This window comes from Sus scrofa, chromosome 15 (assembly GCF_000003025.6).
Source record: "Sus scrofa isolate TJ Tabasco breed Duroc chromosome 15, Sscrofa11.1, whole genome shotgun sequence".
NCBI lineage: Eukaryota > Metazoa > Chordata > Mammalia > Artiodactyla > Suidae > Sus > Sus scrofa.
Genome location: NC_010457.5, coordinates 76,677,982 through 76,697,482, shown reverse-complemented (window position 1 = coordinate 76,697,482; position 19,501 = coordinate 76,677,982). Strand labels below are relative to the sequence as shown.

General features: G+C 41.4%; 1 protein-coding gene across 3 annotated transcripts in view; it reads right to left on the bottom strand.

Annotated features, from left to right (window-relative positions):
• Positions 1-19,501, bottom strand: part of MYO3B (myosin IIIB) — a 423,015-nt gene that overhangs the window by 157,961 nt on the left and 245,553 nt on the right. For all 3 annotated transcript variants that reach the window (XM_021076498.1, XM_021076497.1, XM_021076499.1), the window contains exons 24-25: positions 15,428-15,505; positions 12,669-12,874 (exon numbers count right to left, since the gene is read on the bottom strand). In XM_021076498.1, coding sequence (XP_020932157.1) covers positions 12,669-12,874; positions 15,428-15,505 — 284 coding nt within the window. The remainder of the gene's footprint in view (positions 1-12,668; positions 12,875-15,427; positions 15,506-19,501) is intronic.

The window sequence follows — 19,501 nt, the reverse complement described above, 5'->3', positions numbered from 1 at the left end:
TTCTCTTATGTAGATAATGGAGGGAACTGAGCTATTTCGGCTTTTGGATAATTTGATAATTACCCCCAGTTGCCCATTTCCCTTTAGTGGATATAAAAATCCAGATTTAGTTTATTAAGTTCTTTTTCATATTTACCATAAGCCCCTTTATTTTAATTTTTTCCCTTCGTGTTTGGCCTTCAGTAAAGAGAGAACAGCTGGTCACCATCTGCTACCAAAAAAAAAAAAAGTCATTATATTCATTATATCCTTAGTAAGACTCTTCAAATTTGGACCTTGTGATAAAAAGTCACGTTGATATGTGCTATAAGATTGTGGAAGTCCTGAGATTGTAAATTTTTTTCTAATTTACTCACTGTGGCACTTGGCATAACCAATAGACACTTAATAAATGTTTCTGATACTGCTGCTACCTCCCCATAAGCTCTAAATGGGAGGCTTTCTAAAAGGGAAAAAAAAAAAGAAATTAGAGACTGAGGCCGAATTTATTTATAAATTAATTTGCAATAGAAAGTTAAACTCTAAACTGATCATTCTATTTTATAACTAGTAAGATCACTAATGTCTTTTTCTTTATGCTTGAATTCTACAGATTGATTTTGCAATGAACACTTGGATGTGCTCAACTGTGTCATGTATTTTAAGGATAAGCTTTGAAATAGATTGACCCTCGGAGTTCCCGTCGTGGCACAGTGGAAACGAATCCAACTAGGAACCATGAGGTTACAGGTTCGATCCCTGCCCTTGCTCAGTGGGTTAAGGATCCGGTGTTGCTGTGAGCTGTGGTATAGGTTGCAGGTGAGGCTCAGATCAGGCATTACTGTGGCTCTGGCGTAGGTCGGCAACAGCTTTGATTCGACCCCTAGCTTGGGAACCTCCATATGCCGCAGGTGCGGCCCTTATTAAAAAAAAAAAAAAGAAAGAAAGAAAGAAATAGATCAACTTTCATTTCATACTCTGACTCTACCACTGTGTGTGACCTCAACCAGTTTCCTCATTTGTAAAACAGGAATAATTTCATCTATTGGCGGTGGGGGGGTGGGGGTGGGCTATTACCAGTGTTACACAGTGAGATGTATATACAAAGCACTAGCGTGAAGTTTGCCCTAAGTAAGTGGTCAATGACTACTCCTCTCTCCTTTCTTTTCTTCCTTTCTTTGACAAAAATTTCTCTTCCTCTTCCCCAACTCAATGCCTCCGAAGAAGTAGCTAGCAATATTTCCTCTGGGTCCTCTCTAAACCATGGTGCTCAGTGGTGGGTGGATATGCACTGTGGAGTGAATAGAATGTGCTGGATAGGAATGGCTAAGAGGTCAACTGTGGGCCAGCTAATGGGATGAGCAGTGGTTTCCTAGCATACTGTATCAGGGAGAATCCCAAAGCTACACATGGGCTCTGAAGGAAATGCGCCTTGACTGAGGAGCCAGGACTGGAGCTGCAGCTGGAGAGCAAAGTGGTGCTCATTTGCCATCTCTGGGCCAGGAGGTTTTCTCATTCCTTCTCTTCTACCTTTTCTCCCTTTTGTTCATTATTGCCTTCATTCTTTCAGCTGCTTCATTGTTATCACCCAACATAAGCTAGTCCCCCTGAATTTTGTTTTAAGGAATCTCCAAGCAGGGGCATAGAGTTGTAATTTAGACAGTGATTGTCATAGAGCAAGCTGGGCAGCCAATTCAAAAGTTCAGAGTGATAGTCTTCCTAAGTGCACTGATACTAATACCTTCAAAACATCTTTCTTGTTTCCTTTATTATTTCTTCATGTACCATTTCCATAGCGTGGCCACTATTCCCTCTGCTTCTTTTTCTACATGGCTTCATCGCTATAACTGCATTAGCTCATGAGACTACCCACAGAGCAGATGTTAAGGAAATCAGAGAAGACAGCCCGGGCTTACTACTGCTGCCATGCAGTGTCTTTGGAGAGCAGTGTGAGTGATATTGCCTCTGGTGTCCATTTTTTGAATCACCACTCGTATTTTAGGCTGAATTTGCAGAGTAATCAACTACAGAAATAATTTTCCTGATACTTGAATAGATAAAGGACAGCTATCAGCAGTGTGGACTCTGTGAGAAGCGTGGGACCTTAAAAGAATGAGTTTTGGCAGACAGACAGACCAATGGAACAGAATAGAGAATCCGGAAATGAACCCTGACACCTATGGTCAATTAATCTTTGACAAGGGAGGCAAGAACATAACAAGGGAAAAAGAAAGTCTATTCAGCAAGCATTGCTGGGAAACCTGGACAGCTGCATGCAAAGCAATGAAACTAGAACACACCCTCACACCATGCACAAAAAATAAACTCAAAATGGCTGAAAGACTTAAATATACAACAGGACACCATCAAACTCCTAGAAGAAAACATAGGCAAAACACTCTCTGACATCAACATCATGAATATTTTCTCAGGTCAGTCTCCCAAAGCAATAGAAATTAGAGCAAAAATAAACCCATGGGACCTAATCAAACTGAAAAGCTTTTGCACAGCAAAGGAAACCCAAAAGAAAACAAAAAGACAACTTACAGAATGGGAGAAAATAGTTTCAAATGATGCAACCAACAAGGGCTTAATCTCTAGAATATATAAACAACTTATACAACCCAACAGCAAAAAAACCAATCAATCAATGGAAAAATGGGCAAAAGACCTGAATAGACATTTCTCCAAGGAAGATATACAGATGGCCAACAAACACATGAAAAAATGCTCAACATCGCTGATTATAAGAGAAATGCAAATCAAAACTACCATGAGATATCACCTCACACCAGTTAGAATGGCCATCATTAATAAATCCACAAATAACAAGTGCTGGAGGGGCTGTGGAGAAAAGGGAACCCTCCTGCACTGCTGGTGGGAATGTAAACTGGTACAGCCACTATGGAGAACAGTTTGGAGATACCTTAGAAATCTATACATAGAACTTCCATATGACCCCGCAATCCCACTCTTGGGCATCTATCCGGACAAAACTCTACTTAAAAGAGACACGTGCACCTGCATGTTCATTGCAGCCCTATTCACAATAGCCAGGACATGGAAATAACCCAAATGTCCATCGACAGATGATTGGATTCAGAAGAGGTGGTATATATACACAATGGAATACTACTCAGCCATAAAAAAGAATGACATAATGCCATTTGCAGCAACATGGATGGAGCTAGAGAATCTCATACTAAGTGAAATTAGCCAGAAACACAAAGACAAATACCATATGATATCACTTATAACTGGAATCTAATATCCAGCACAAATGAACATCTCCTTAGAAAAGAAAATCATGGACTTGGAGAAGAGACTTGTGGCTGCCTGATGGGAGGGGGAGGAAGTGGGAGGGATTGGGAGCTTGGGCTTATCAGACACAACTTAGAATAGATTTACAAGGAGATCCTGCTGAATAGCATTGAGAACTTTGTCTAGATACTCATGTTGCAACAGAAGAAAGGGTGGGGAAAAAAATGCAATTGTAATGTATACATGTAAGGATAACCTGACCCCCTTGCTGTACAGTGGGAAAATAAAAAAATTATATATAAAAAAAAAAGAATGAGTTTTGGGATTTTGAATCATCTATACACAAGTTAGGAGGGATCTTCCGGCCAGTCAAGGCCAATGTGAACCCATACTGCCCCCTGAGAATGGAGAGGTGGTCACAGAAATCTCTTCAGCCCATAGTAACCTGGACAGTTACTGGTACTGTCACCTCCTAGAGATGGGACCTTGGGGAAGCTGCTGCATCTCTCTGACCACAGCCTTTTCATCTGTGATGGGAAAGTTGGACCAGGCCAGCTCTTTGAGTCTCTCAGTGATATCATAAAAGGTAATTTTAGAATGCTTTTTATTGCACTAACCAAGGTTCTAGCACCAGTCATGTAAGAGTTAAGAGAGAAAAGAAGTCATCCAAGCCTCACCTACATAGGAGACAACACGCACACATAGTTGGGGAGCAGTGAGCAACTCACTCTCTCAAACAAACAAAAAGGTGGGAATGACAGTATACAAGGACTGCAGTTGTGAGACACCCCTCTCAGAGAATGCCACCCCTCAACTGCTACCCCTAGAGGGGGAATGCAGAGACTGCACATAAGCATGCAATATATTTCACTCATAAATCTGAAGCTGCCTATTATCCTCCCTAAGTATTATCTCTTAACATGTCCCTTGCTACTGTGTAAATCAATTTGCAGGGCACTGAGGAGTCTATTCACTTAGCTGCAGATATTCTACCTTATCTGAATGGCACATTAGGATCTATTTTATGTGAGGCTCTCACCTGTATGGTTACAGATGAAAAAAAAAAAAAGAAAAAAATCCAGGGATGTCCTATAAGGGCCAAGGCATGGCATTGCTATACTAGCTTCTGCAGGATTTGTGTTTCCTATTCACCACTGACTACTCAGAGAGGAAGGTAGAAGCTTTATCCTTTGAAAATTAAAATTTGGATTTCAGTCTTTCTTGAGATGTCTGTATTCTTCTGTGATGTTGATTTTTCTCTCAACTCCTGTCCTATGAGTCAGTCCTCACCCTGGGTCTCTGTAAGGGAATGTTAGGGGCTCTGTCCTCAAAGGCGAGGTTTTCACAGTGATAACTGATGATATTCAGCTCACTTTGCAAGAACTAAAAGAATCTGTTGCAGGCTTAAAACTGCAAACACTGCCTTTCCATGGTAATGGGATGAAAGGGTCCTCAATATCCTGCCTGCTTCGACTCAGGTTCTTCTGCACTTCGTAATTCTTAAATTACAATCCTGAGGAAGAAGCTAGGTAGCGAGGAGTGAGAAATGAGTGGGTTATGAGAACTGAAAGTATTTATTCAAGTACATTCGGCCCCTTAGTCATTCAGTCACTCCTTCATTCCATTCATAAACTCTCGATTTCTTTTCTGTGATAAGCGTAACTAGTGCCTCTTCCATTTCCATTTTCACCTCTTCCTGGCTAACTGAACAGGCATTTTTCTTTGGGTGACAATATTCCAGCCCGATTCTTGTTCTCCACTTTCTAAGCCCATTTCTGTAGCAAGGAATGGTCATAGGACCCTGTTCAGGCCAATGGGAGATTATGTGAAATCATTTCTGGGAGAATGTCTTCTTTCCTAATAAAATGGGACAAATGTAATTGACTTAGCCTTTCATCCCACCCTCTCCTTTCTTCCTGCCTTGAATGCAGACATAATGCCTGGAGAGGCAACAGCCATCTTATGACCATAAGACTATAAGCCAATCCATCCCTAAAGAAGATTTAAAAAAAAATAGGAATGAAAGGTCAGAAGGTATTCAGGTCACTAATGACATCGCTGAATAGCTAAACTAATATTAAAAATAGCTTACCTCTCTATTTTTGTGAAAAACAACCTGTTTGACAATGGTTCTTGATTTGGGCAAATTGCCCCTCTCTTCCATGGGGACATTTGGCAGTATCTGGAGACAACTTTTAGTGTTACAACTTGAGAATTGTTGGCATCTTAATAGGTAGGAGCCAGGGATGCTCCTATACACCTTATAAGACACAGCAATAGGCTTCCACAACAAAGAATTATCTGGTCTGAAATGTCAGCAGTGCTATGATTGAGAAACTCTGGTTTAAGCCACTAAAAGTGTTTGTTATTCACAATCAGATACATTCCTGGCTAATTCCCTCATTTGGGAAATACTAAACACAGCCATGGACTGGACATCACACCATACAAGATGCTAGGGATACAAAATGAGCATGAAGTCAAAGGTCAAAGTCCAAATATGAAAGATTTGAAAACAATGGTCAACTTCGAAAATGTGTAGATGTCCAGAGTTGCTGCAGACCCATTGGCAAAAATATCTGGATCTCAAAGGGTTGCTCTAGAGTCCAATAAAGTCAGTTGGTCAACTCTGGAGATGTCCTCAGTGAGAAGTATTGTGGGTCCTCTCTCTTACACTATAGATAAGTATAGTTCAGTTTAGATTCCCTTTGTCAAAGGAATATTAAATAATGGCAAGAATTAAATTCCTATAGTATGAAAGGGAAGCACAGCCTTTTTGAGCAAAGTAATTACTAAAGACTATAGGCAGAGTACAAATAGAGGCCAGGAGAGAGAGCTTGACAAAGGAAAGTGATATCCAACACAGTCCTATGTGGGGACAAGAACATCATGACCCATACATGAAGATCAGAGAAAAGTGTCAAAAATGCAAGAAGGTGAATTCAAACTGGGCCAGAATAGATCATGAGTTTTTTTCTAATTCCTTGGTGAAGTAGAGCTGGAAACTGCAGAAACCTACTGTATAGCCATGATTCAAAAGACAAAAAGAATGAAAGAAAGCAAGGGAGGAGGGAGGAAGGAAGACAGACCGATCCCAGGACAAAAAGCCAACTATGCTTAGTTTAACTTAGTAAACTGTATACAGTTCTTATTCCAACTTTCCAACTACTGCTATTGTCAACAAAATTTTATTCTTCTTAGAAAATTCTAAATGAAAGCCCTCCTCTAGGTAAATAGCTACCTGGGTTGGGTGGACCTTTCTGCACTGTTACAGTTGATTCCAGGGTATGGAGTGATCAAACGGGGATAATGGATACCTATTGTTTCAGCCTATCCATCCTCCTCTTCTCCTTCCTTTAACAGAGCCCTTTAGACCATGGTTCAAATGAGGCTGACTCCATCCCCTGGCACTTGACCAAAGACCCTGCCAATCATTCCCCATGGCACAGCTACTGGTTTAAGCATGGGCCTGTCACCCAAGCTGGGACAACCAGAGGGTTCCTTGTAAGGGAACTCTTAGGAACTTTCTAGCTACTAATGTTGCTATGCCTTTAGGAGGCTTCCTGCAGGAGCTTCCATGGACCATCTCTGCCAACATGTGAGGAAGAACTGCCTAGCTGACAAAAAACTCAAAAGAGGGAAAAGCAAAGCTGCTGAAAGGAAGATAATGGTCTGATAAAATTGCTTGATACCCTGGATCCAGACATATCTTTAAACTTCCTAGTTATGTAAGCTAATACATCACTCCCTTTTAAATTTTGCTTCAACTCATTGGAATTATCACTTGTTATTGAAAGATTCCTGACTAATACACCAGGTAAGCTACCTACTTTTATAGATACTGCCTTAATAGGCATATGTTGTGCTGTGCTAGGGAACTTTGATTCCTTCTTCTCTAGAGTGTGAGTTGAGAGGTGGTGAGACAACAGAAAAGAGGCTCAAAAGCCAAAAGGAGCCTGAACAGATAATCTCCCTTGTCCTGTGAAGTTGGTCTCTTTTGGGGAAGGAAAAACAAAACAAACAAACAAAAAAACCCACACAATGTTTGTCGTAGACAGAAGGAAGGCAAATTTGTTTAAATGTCACCTTTTTAATCATTAAACTCTAATAACAGCATTTTCAAGCTAAGTTAGAGGCTTTTTATTAACTTATTATGGTTCATTACCTTTTCTTGATGGAGAGCTACTTATCACTTGCCTGAAATCCTATGCTCTAACAATCTAGATTCTATTCTACAATGCAAATCAATTTAACCTCAACAAAGCTAGCTCCCAGGCCTGTCATGCACTTCAAAACCACAAGTATCAAAAAAATCAGTCAGAAGATGGTAAAAGGTGAATGGATTAAGAAGCTGTGGTACATAGACACGATGGAATACTACTCAGCCATAAGAAAGAATAAAATAATGCCACTTTTAGCAACATGGATAGAACTAGAGACTCTCACACTAATGAAGTAAGTCAGAAAGAGAAAGACAAATACCATATGGAATCTAATACACAGCACAAATGAACCTATCTACAGAAAAGAAAAACTCATGGACTTGGAGAACAGATTTGTGTTGCTAAGTGAAAGGGGGAAGGAGTGGGATGGACTGGGAGTTTGCGGTTGGTAGATGCAAACTATTACATTTGGAGTGATAAGCAATGAGATCTTGCTGTATAGCACAGGAATTATATCTGATCACTTGTGGTGGAACATGATGGAAGATAATGCAGAAAAAGAGAAAAAGAATGTATATATATGCATGGCTGGGTCAATTTGCTGTATAGCAGAAATTGACAGAACATTGTAAATCAACTATAATTTTAAAAAAGTAAAAAAAGAGGATTGAGATGATAAGAAGGAATAAGAGTTTGATTCAACTCAATAAATATTTATTGAACACCTAATTTTTATCAGGCACTGTGCTGGACAGTGCGGATATGAAGTTGGCTGAAAAATATCCCTGCCTTTCAGGTGATTAATGTCAAGGTAAGAGACAGAGACCTACTTTCCACCTCAATGTAGTAAGTGCTACTGATGAAGTACACCCAAGGGGCTCCTAACTCAGCCTGGAAAAGTTAAGGAGGGTGTTTCAGGGCAAATAATAACTATTCAAATTCCTAAGGAATGAGCAAGGATTAGCCTGGTTAAGTCAGCTGACTGAGAACTTGGAGAAGGGGGATTCAGGCAATATAGCATGAGCATAACATGAGCAAAAACAAAGAAGCATGGAATGACATGGGATGTTTATGGAACTATAAGTAGTTCAGTTTTGCTGGAGTGTGAGCTGAGAGGTAGGAAGACAAGAGAAAACAGACTGGAAAGGTGGGTAGGGTCCAGGTTAGGGAGACTCCCCTATATCAGGCAGAGGGGCTGTGTCACCTAGAGGAGATCTGGATGGTCAATTCAAGTAAGGACTTTAATCAAGGAAAGCAACATGATTAGATAGGAAATTTAGGTAAATTGTATTATGGTGGCTCTTTGGCAAATAGCATAGGCAGGACAAAAATGCTTTAAAAGGCTTGGAATAGATATAGACCAGTGGAGTAGAACTGAGAGTTCAAAAGTAACTTATGATCAATTTATGGTCCACTGATTTTTAACAAGGATGCCATGATAATTCAACAGGGGAAATAATAGTCTTTTCAACAAATGGTGCTGGGAGAGCTCAATATCTATGCACAAAATAATTAAGCTGGATGCCTATGTCATACCATACACAAAAATTATTCAAAGTGGACCACAGATCTAAATATAAGAGCTAAAGCTATAAAACCCTTAGAAGAAAACCAATTAAGCAATAGCTTCTTAGATATGATACCAAAAGCATTACCAACAAAAGAAAATAGAAAAAGTGTGTTTCACCAAAATTAAAAACTTTCATGCTTTAAAAGAAACCGTCAAGAAATTGAAAAGACAACTCATACAATGGGATAAAACATTTGCAAGTCATATTTGATAATGGTCTAGTGTCCAGAGTATATAAAAATCAACAAATAAATGGGTAAAATCAACATTTCTTCCAAGGTGATGATACACGACCAGTAAGCACATGAAAACATGCTCAGAATAGACGGTGGTGATGGCTGCACAACTCTGTGAATATCCTGAAACCAAAGAGTACTTTAAAAGGACGATTTTTTTTTTTTCGGTCTTTTTGCCATTTCTTGGGCCGCTCCCGCGACATATGGAGGTTCCCAGGCTAGGGGTCTAATCGGAGCTGTAGCTGCCAGCCTACGCCAGAGCCACAGCAGTGCAGGATCTGAGCCGGGTCTGCAACCTACACCACAGCTCACGGCAACACCGGATCATTAACCTACTGAGCAAGGGCAGGATCGAACCCACAACCTCATGGTTCCTAGTCAGATTCGTTAACCACTGCACCACGATGGGAACTCCGGATGATTTTTATTATATGTGCATTTTATCTCAATGAAGCTGTTGCTATTAAATTATTACTATTACTACTATTTAAAAGGCCTTGGGAGAAGGGATGGGGAGATTCCCAAGAGAACTTGGTTGAGAAACTTTAACAGTAAAGTTGGCAGGACTTTTGATGGACTGTTTGAAGAAAGTGAGAAGATAAAGATAACACCTAGATTACTGGAGGATATAAAGTAGAGGGACAGAAGAAAGAATGAGATGAAGGAGACACCAGGGCTCCATGGCTCTCAAGCCATTGTGAGAAGAAATGAAAGCTGTTGATGAAAGAAAAGAGGTAAGAGTGTCACTTTGTTCAACAGACATTGATTTAACATCTGTTATGAACTGGGTCCCAGGAGATGCTGTTGTCCCTCCTGTGAGCTCGATTGGAGATGTGGGCCTTTCTCCAAGACTCAGAGGCCAAGGCCCAGGAATCTGCATTCAGTCTCTGAAAATCTTTAGGGAACTTTCTGTGTATTTCTGTCTTCTTAACATGCAGATGATGAGACATCTTTTATAGAAATATTAGGTTATCCGCCAATTACTATGTACAAAATGAAACAAGAACTCCAATCTCCTCACTAAATTTTACTATTTACTATGATAGTTTAAGAAACAAACCATAGGACTTTGAACTAAATGTGCTGTCTGATCCTTCAGACTTTTATCAGAACACACATGGAGGTATGGTGTGTGTGCCCCAGTGCAGATTTTCTGCTGAACCATATTTAAGCTCACTGGCCACAAAATCATTTTCTATGATGTCTCAACAGTATGACTTTCAGGTTTCAGTTACCTGTTCAGCACCGTCAGGTGGCCTCCTTCATGCCACCTGAGAACAGATAAATGCTTCCAACCCACTTGGGCTCACAGATGAAAGGGTGTTAAAAAAAAAAAAAAGAAGAAGAAGAAGTTGAAGTTCCCATTGTGGCTCAGCAGAAACAAATTTGACTAGCATCCATGAGGATACAGGTTCGATCCCTGGTCTCCCTTAGTGGGTTAAGGATCTGGTGTTGCCATGAGCTGTGGTGTAGGTCACAGACTCAGCTTGGATCCTAATACTACAGCACTGATTCAAGCCTAGCCTGGGAACCTCCATATGCTGCAAGTTTGGCCCTAAAAAAAAAAAACAAAAAACAAAAAAAAACAAGATTAAAAAAAAGAAAGGAAGGAAGGAAGGGTGGTTGGGTGTTAGAAACAACCCTTTCGTTGAAGGCTTCATAGATGGAAACCTAGGGAGGAATAACACTTCCAAGTCATTTTGCTAAAAACTAAAGGATGATGGGACAAGGGTGTATTTTAGGTTTGGCCCATTCTGCAGACTTGGGTGACGTGGGGAAGCCCTTCCCCATCTGAGAACCCGACAACATAATCCTCAAAACACTGCCTTTCAGGTGTGCACGTCAGGATTTCAGTCCTGAGTGCCAGCAAATACAAAAAGGTAAAGAGTAACATTAAACAAGCCTTTATCTTTTATTTACCTCCACCTGATAAGCCCTGCCTTTGATTGTTTTGTCTGCATATTTCCTGCTAGGAGTTTACAAAACAGCGCTCCTGAACAGAAAGATAAGAGGCGCACCTATTTGTTGAATAACATCAAGGGGGAAAACTGCTAACTCATCCATTTTGTTGTTAAGTTGCTCAAAAGGATCAAAATACCAATTAACTTGCGGGCTCTGGAATCTTTGATACCCTCAGATTTACTGACATTTTGAAACTCTTGCTCATACTTGCCTAATGGCTTTCTGATCGTGAACAAAAAAGTGTCAATCTGTTTAGCATTTGACCTGTTTTCTTAAATATTTTTGTGTATTCAACACTTAGTGGCTAAAAATACTTGACTAGTCACATTCATGAGCTAAAATAATCTTTTTTGGTTTTGTTCCACCTCCACATTTAAGAGCCTCAAAGACACTTCATTTTAAAAAGTTGTTTTGTACTTATTTTTAGTTGGAAAGTTCCCATTGCAAGGAATGTTCTTTTGCACTTTCTTCTCCGTGGAATTTAGTGGCATTTAGAAGACCTGATAAAGCGACCTGCCTTATTAGGATCCATTCTTCCCTTGGGGAAAAATTGGAAAAATGACTTTGGGCAGAAGTTTGAGAATGTTGGTCAAAGGACTAAAGATGGCTGATGGGTGCAGCAGATTTATAATGAATTCTAATTTTCCTCTCTGGATATCCTCAGACAGTAGTGCTTCTCAGAGACGGTGGATTTTTTGCTTTTGTTCTTCCTTATTTCTTCACCGAAAGTTTTGTGACAGTTGTACCTGTAATCATACGCATATGCAAGGCATACCTATGGCAGCTGTTCAGAAAGAAGCAGCATTTCACTCTAAGATAAAGGCAGTTTCTGGGTTTAGAAAGCTCTACGGCAATTTATCTCAATAAACATTTATTAAATGTAAAGACTGAGGAGATTAAAAGTGTGGCTGCTGTAGCCAGATTGCCTAGGGTTCCAATTTTGGCTCTACCATTATGAACACGGGACCTTTGCAAAATCTCTTAAATTTCCTTCTGTGCTTCAATTTCCTCCTCTATAAAAGGGGATAATAATAAAGCCTAGCTTATAGGGCTGTTGTATGGATCAAAGGAGATGACACATTTGATACATTTTAGGTGCTCTGTAGACGTGAGCTGCCAGATTACACTGTGCCAGACCCTGGGAGAGGAGTGGGTGTCTGGGTGCATCTGCCTTTGCCAGAATCTTGACCCATTCGTGGGGGATGCTTTCATCAGGGCAATTAAAAACCTGGAGATTTCAAAACCTAAGGATATACAACAGATACATATCTATAGACAAATGTGATCAGAAAGGAGTTTAACCTGGCCTCCAGATCACTGTAATTGAGTTGGAACACAACAGAAACACAGCATTTAAGCAAGTCAGTGGCAGCTGGTAACAAGCCAGCTACGTGTTTGGAGGCCAGTGGGCAGAAGGAGCAATTCTGGGGGTGAAGAATGGCCTTGGCAGAACTGTATTTGACGTAATGTGTGTCCCAAGATACCGACCGGCCTGACCTTTTCACAAACTCCTCGAAGAGGATGCGGTGGGAATACCCCTGCTGACGGATGCTGACTGTCTCCAGGATCCCTGTAGCACGGAGCTGGGCCAGCACTCTGTCTTGGGAGAACTTCAGGGCCTCTCGGTCATCATTGGGCTTGATGCAGCGTACAAAGTGGGGCTGTCCCACCACCATTTTGGAGAGCAGGTCCATCAGAGAATACTACCAGGGGAAGAAAAAACCCACACGAGATGAGGTACCACTGCCGTAATGGATAATTACAACACAGGCCTGCTGGGCCTCCAGAGCAGTGTGTTGGCTTATAAACAACTCATGGCACATTTGAGGCTAAACAAGAACCCAGCAAAAGTAAATAACAGTATAAGTTTTGACAAGTGCTTATAGCTGCAGATTCAAAAGCATTCTTTAAACATCATCTGGTGCCAAGCACTATCCCATTTGGCAGAAATTCAGCTGTCTAAGAACTTGTTTAAGATTATCTTGTAAGTTCACCACAACTAGCTTGTCGCTAGTATTCTGAGCTGACCTGCCATCGGCTGTATCTGCATTTAAAACAAACAGCTTCAGGAGTTCCCGTCGTGGTGCAGCCATAACGAACCCGACTAGAATCCATGAGGATGCAGGTTCAATCCCTGGGTTCAATCCCTGGCCTTGCTCAGTGGGTTAAGGATCCAGCGTTGGCTGTGAGCTGTGGTGTAGGTTACAGACACGGCTCGGATCCTGTGTTACTGTGGCTGTGGTGTAGGCCAGCAGCTATAGCTCCGATTCAACCCCTAGCCTGGGAACTTCCATTATGTCTTGAGTGCGGCCCCCAAAACAAAAATAAAATAAAATAAAGAATAAAATGAACGGCTTCAGAGAAGGGGTCGGTTGCCTCTTCAACATAAGAACCACAAGCAAATCTTACCAATGCCATTGGTAATAATGGAGACCAAAGGAAAAAAAAAAAAAAAAGAAAAACAAAGAGGGCAAAGAAAATAAGATCCTTGGCTCCAAAGGGTGATTATAATGAAGATGTGCTAATATCCACCTAGTGGCTGTGTAGAGCTCAGAGAGCACATGGAAAAGCTGAGAGGAGTTCCCGGCTCCTCACTGGCACCCACTGGGCATCTTCTCTTTTGGACTTGTCCTCAGGGCAATTACAAGCCACACGTCAAGTCAATCCCATTATTTCATAATCCTATACCCTACTGATCCAAAATGATATTACCTAGCTTGGCAACATGTCTTTTTCCTCAGATTTAGCACTTAGGAACCGCATTTTGAGGACACTCAACGGGTTGTCATGGATGTATTTCTAAACATTGTAAGCCAGGGACTTCTTCTCTGGAAGAGGGACTCTAGTTTTGTTGTTATTGTTGATTTTAAGGCCATACCTGCAGCATATGGAAGTTTCTGGGCTAGGGAATTGGAGCTACAGCTGCCGGCCTACACCAAAGCCACAGTAATTTGGAATCTGAGCCACATGTGAGACCTACATTACAGCTCAGGGCAATGCTGGATCCTTAACCCACTGAGCAAGGCCAGGGATCAAATCCACATCCTCATGGATACTAGTCAGGTTCTTAACCTGCTGAGCCACAGCAGGAAACTCCGGGATCCTGAGGATGATTTTACAGAGTCAACCAGAGCCTCCGTGGGACACACACATGGAGGATGCAACAAAGCCACTACAGGCACAGAAGCAGGTAGATCTCAAGATAAGAAATAAGTGTCAGTTAGAAAAGTCCAACCATGAAAGAGATGAAACAGGAACTGAAAGCCCACATTCCAGGGAAGCTGTATCTGGGATCACTGTGTAGAAGAAGCACTAGACCCCAGGATCTCTGGGCCCCTGTAACCTATAATCCTTTTCTTTTTTTTTTTTCACAGCTGCACCTGCAGCATATGGAAGTTCCCAGGCTAGGGGCTGAATTGGAGCTACAGTTGCTGGCCTATACCACAGTCTCAGCAATGTGGGAATTGGGCTGCATCTGTGACCTACACCGCAGCTCATGACAATGCCGGATCCTTAATCCCCTGAGTGAGGACAGGGATCAAACTGCATCCTCATGGATACCAGTCAGATTCGTTTCCACTGGTGCCACAACAGGAATGCCTATAGTCCACAATTCTGAAGCCAATTCTAATCTGCATGCTTGGATAGGTCAGACTTCTTGGTTTTAGATCTTTCATGAATCTGCTAGCTTTTGGTAGAACATTCATTCCCTGCGTGCTGGCTCCCAGGCCCTGCCATTCAACCTGTCTGGCAACTCCAGCTCATGGTCCACCTGACCCTCCATTTCTGCTCAGGCAAATGGGACTTGGAATGGGTCAATTCAATCCAGGAAAGTAAGGTGAAGCTAAGATATATTATCTCATGAACTTGATAAGCCACCTTCTGGAATTTTATTAACTACTTTACTTCTCAGTAAATATGCTGGAAAAGTGGCTGACTCCAGTAGCTTTAAGGCCGAGAAGCAACTCAGATGCTAACAGAATCAGCACCTTCAGTGGACAGGGTTATGTGCTAGCGGCAGGGAGGGCCCTCTGTAGACACCTGAGATGTCGTCTGGTCTTTCTGATATCAGAGAACACTGTCCTCCAAAGTAGGCTACCTGCTCTGATGCTTCTCTCCCCTCACCCCACCTTTCTTAATTGACCCTTGAGCTTTGCATTTGTTTCAGTAACTCTGTGGTATCTGGGCCTCTCACGGCAAAGGCTGGCAAGTCCTTTCTGGAAACAGGTGGAAGATAGAACAAGAAGAGTCCATACCCGGAAGTAAGAAGCCACGGTCTGCCCCTTCATGCTGGTGGTTTCTTCTGGATGCCGTATCACCTCCAGTGTGTCCACCTGGAGCACAGGCAGAAGGAAGCCATTTGAGGATATAGATAATTCACTTCCTGGCGTTTCCAAAATCTGAAAAGTCAAATATCTGAGGGGCCTTGATGTTTAGGATACAACAGTATATACTATGGAGAGAAGCTTTAAGGACATCCAAAAGAAAGCAGAATTTCTACTGTTCTATTCTCTTGACAATGACCACGCTCTCGAACGTACTGTATGGTCTCAGTACGAGACCCCATCAATGTTATTTCTGTATTTCTCCATGTTCCAATGGGCCACTGCTAAGCTCTCCAATAATGTCACAGGAGACCAAACTATTTCTCAAAAGAAAACTGGGCAATGATCCGTGAGGCTGGGCAATTACAAAGACATGGGGCCCAGAGCCAGGGTTTGTTTTTTTATTTTTTTTTAAATTTTATTGGGGGATAGTTGACTTACAAAGTTATGCTAGTTTCAGGGGTACAGCGAAATGAGTCAGTTATACATATACCCATTCCTTTTCATATTCTTTCCCACATATGTTATTATACAGGTTATTAATCTATTGAGTAGATTTCCCTGTGCTATACAGTAGGTCCTTGTTACTTATCTCTTTTATATATAGTAGTGTGTATATGTCAGTCCCAATCTCCTAATTTTATTGAATGACAGGGAATTAGGTGAGCTCTGTAGCTTTCCTGTCAACAGACCCAGACAGTGCCACACCCCTCCTGCCTCCGTCGGTTCCTAAGTGAACATGGGATACTGTTCCTAATCACCTGTTCCAACTACCTGGGCTGACTGGGAGGAATTTATAAATGAAAACAACTGTAGCAAACAAGTGCAAGCACCCTATTTTTATCATTTTACTGCAGCAATAAACCCCAGATCCTGCACACACAAAGCTATTTGGTTTGCAGAGCGCATGAACTGCGTTTTAGCCTCCTCCACAGTGGCAGCCTCCCATCTGCTCAGAACAGGTGGCAAGGGTATGAAGCAGGAACATTTGAACTGGAAAATGCTGCTGTCAGCACGTTTGTTCCGCTCAGTGGACTGCTGTCCAGGCAGTCACCTCCCCTCGGGTGAGGATGTCTACAGCCTTGTTCAACAAAAGTGAAAAGTGGGTGCTAGAAAGGATGGGGGCAAAGGGAGGCAGGTGAATAATGAGGTTTACCTCAAGGGGCATCTAAGAGACTGTATGTAAAATGGAAGAAAATGCTTCAGTTGGCTTGGATAATGAAAACAGGTCTGTTGAAGAAGGGGAATAAACCTGGAGCTGTTTTTTCAAAAACTATAAAAGCAACCTAAATCGCAAGCAGGAACACGAGGGTATGTCTGAGTGAAGCAATGTGGGGTGGGAGGGGGCCAGTGAGCTTTCTTTCTCTAGGCGGCAGACTGGATATGTTCCCAAAGCCATCACTTCATTGGGATGCAACTGTAGCAACAGTAAAACTGCCTGTAGGTTTAATTTTTAAATTTTTTTTTTTTAATGAGAAAGGAGGACCTGAAAGCTGTGTTGAGAAGGAAGGCTGCTGTCACACAGAAAAAAAGAAAAACGTAGATAACCCCTCCCCCACCTGCAGAGGCCCTATGGCATACTCTCCAAGGTATCTACAGGGGCCACATGGAAGGTTTCTCCCACATCTCACCTTGACTTGGAGCTGATGAAGTTTGGGGAAAGATAAGCAGGACTAAGGAAAAAATATCTTGGCTAGGGTCTTCCTTTGGCCAAACTGTAAATTCTGAAAGTTTTCCTAAACATTCTTTCTCATTTTCTTTCTCCCATCTGACCTTCATACGTACATGCACAGGCATACACACAACTTTCAGGAATTTCCCCACTACTTCTTTTTATTCAGAGATTCTCCCTGATGAACCACAGTTTGCTCTGAACCCTGCTTTTCCCTCCCTTTTAACTCAAACTAGCCAGCCAGTGCCAGCCCCTCAGGCTCTAATGCTCTGTGAAAGGGCAGCTGAAAAGCGCATCCATATTTCTCTTATTAGTAGAATTTACCTGTTACCCTTCCTCAGAACATACAGAGGACTCTAGGCATTTGAGAATTTAACAGTTTAGTGATCAGAAAAATCTTCAACGTATATTAATTCGGTTAAGACATAATTTTAAAAGTGTGATATGTATTATTTTCAAGATCAGCACCCATCCTCTGCAGCAAATTGGAAAAATACAGAATGAAGCACCAATTAGCAATCCAAGTTACGGGACTGGTGGGCTCTTCTGTCTAACAACCCAGCATAGCTTTACAGTCTATCCTTGTAATCACATCCAGAGTTAACTCTTGGGAAGTTAACTATTCTGTGTTATATGTAACTTGGGAATGTTAATACTTATCTATAATTCATCACCCACATATTTAGTGCAATATTTTAAAGAATAAAGTAATACACGATTGGGGTATCTTTTAAGATTTTGGAAAGGTCTCGGGTTGGTCAAGGATCTTGCATATTTGCATAGTCACAAGGTTCTCCTGTATGAGGAGTGGATCTATCGGGGAATTTCACTTTGGACAAGGGATACGCCAGAAGGTGCTTTGCTTGGCCCTTCAAAATTGGAGACCTCTGTTTGCACTGGGCTCACCCTGAACTCCACAGAACTCAAAAAAAATTCAAAAGAGATAAGAAGATTGTTGTCTACCCTAAGAGCTCCTCGTTCTGAGCTAATTTACTTAATGGTAGTGTCATTTAATTAAAAAAAGAAAAAAGTCTCTTGGAAACAATCCAGAAAGTAGATTTCTACTGAGGTCATCATCTAGCAAACAGTTCTTTCCAAAGGTGGGGATTTCACAGCAACAACAACAAACAGTCTTCTCCACAGCACTGTATAAGTTCTTACCTTGGATGGCAGGAAAAGAGACTAGAAAAGCTGCCTAGGCTTTAGGGACTAGGTGCTACAGAGCAGAGTTTGGGATTGGATATACCTGTTCAAACTCTGGCTCCTCCATTTACCAACTGGGTGGACTTGGACTTGTTACTGAGATTCTCAAAGCCTCTATTCGCCTCGTTAGTAAAAACCACGGCCTTGCACACAGGCAAGGGTCAGTCAGTCCCTCTTCCATCATTACTATGCTTGATTTAATTTTAGTTTAGTGATCAATATTAGGGATGTAGGGTTTTGGTCCAGAGAATAAGATGAGTCCTTGCTCCCATGTACACAGCAAGGAAATCCTTTTATTTAGCAGCAGAGAAAATACTTCCAATGAAACCAATTTCAAAAGGATTGGTAAAACTGATATTTTGGAAAAACCATCATCTGTCTAACCCAGGATACTCTTCTTCTACACCACCAATTTATATGACAATATAAGCCAGCTGGAGCTGAGCAAGCTTGCTTTGTCAAGAAAGCCTACATGACAAATGTCCTGCCCTATTCCTTGTGGGTGGTGCTGGTTAGCCTTCAAAGTAGTCAGGTACAGCCTTACAAATTGTGGTACAAGCCCACAGGAAATGAGCAAGCTTCCATATAAATGTGGACTCCACACATGGAATTTTAGATGGTTATCAAAATGCAATAAAACATGTATTGTTTCCGACATGAAATCACCGTACTAAACACTTTACCGACATATGTCACTGAATTCTCAGAAGGACCCTATGAGGTAAGCGCTATTATTACTCCTATTCTACTTAATGACGAAGTTAAAGCTCAGAGATCTTTAGGTACATTTTCCAATGTCCTACAGCTAGTAACTGGCCCTGCCTTGACTGGAACCCAGCTCTGATTCTAAAACCTATTTCTTAAACATTATACTGCCTTTCTGTGTGGCTTGTTATAACTTATCAAACCAGTTTGAAAGCATGGTATTACTAAAAAGATTTGCCTCCTCTATCAACTAAATTTGCTCTAGGATAAAGACATAGACTCCAAAAAGTCTCACAAACCATCCAGATTTCAACGATAAATGAAAAACCAAAGCGTTATTTCCCTGGTCTGGTAAGTACCCACTACGTGCATCCTAAAACATCAGAAGTATTTATATTTATCTTCTTGACAAGACCTCTTGTAAA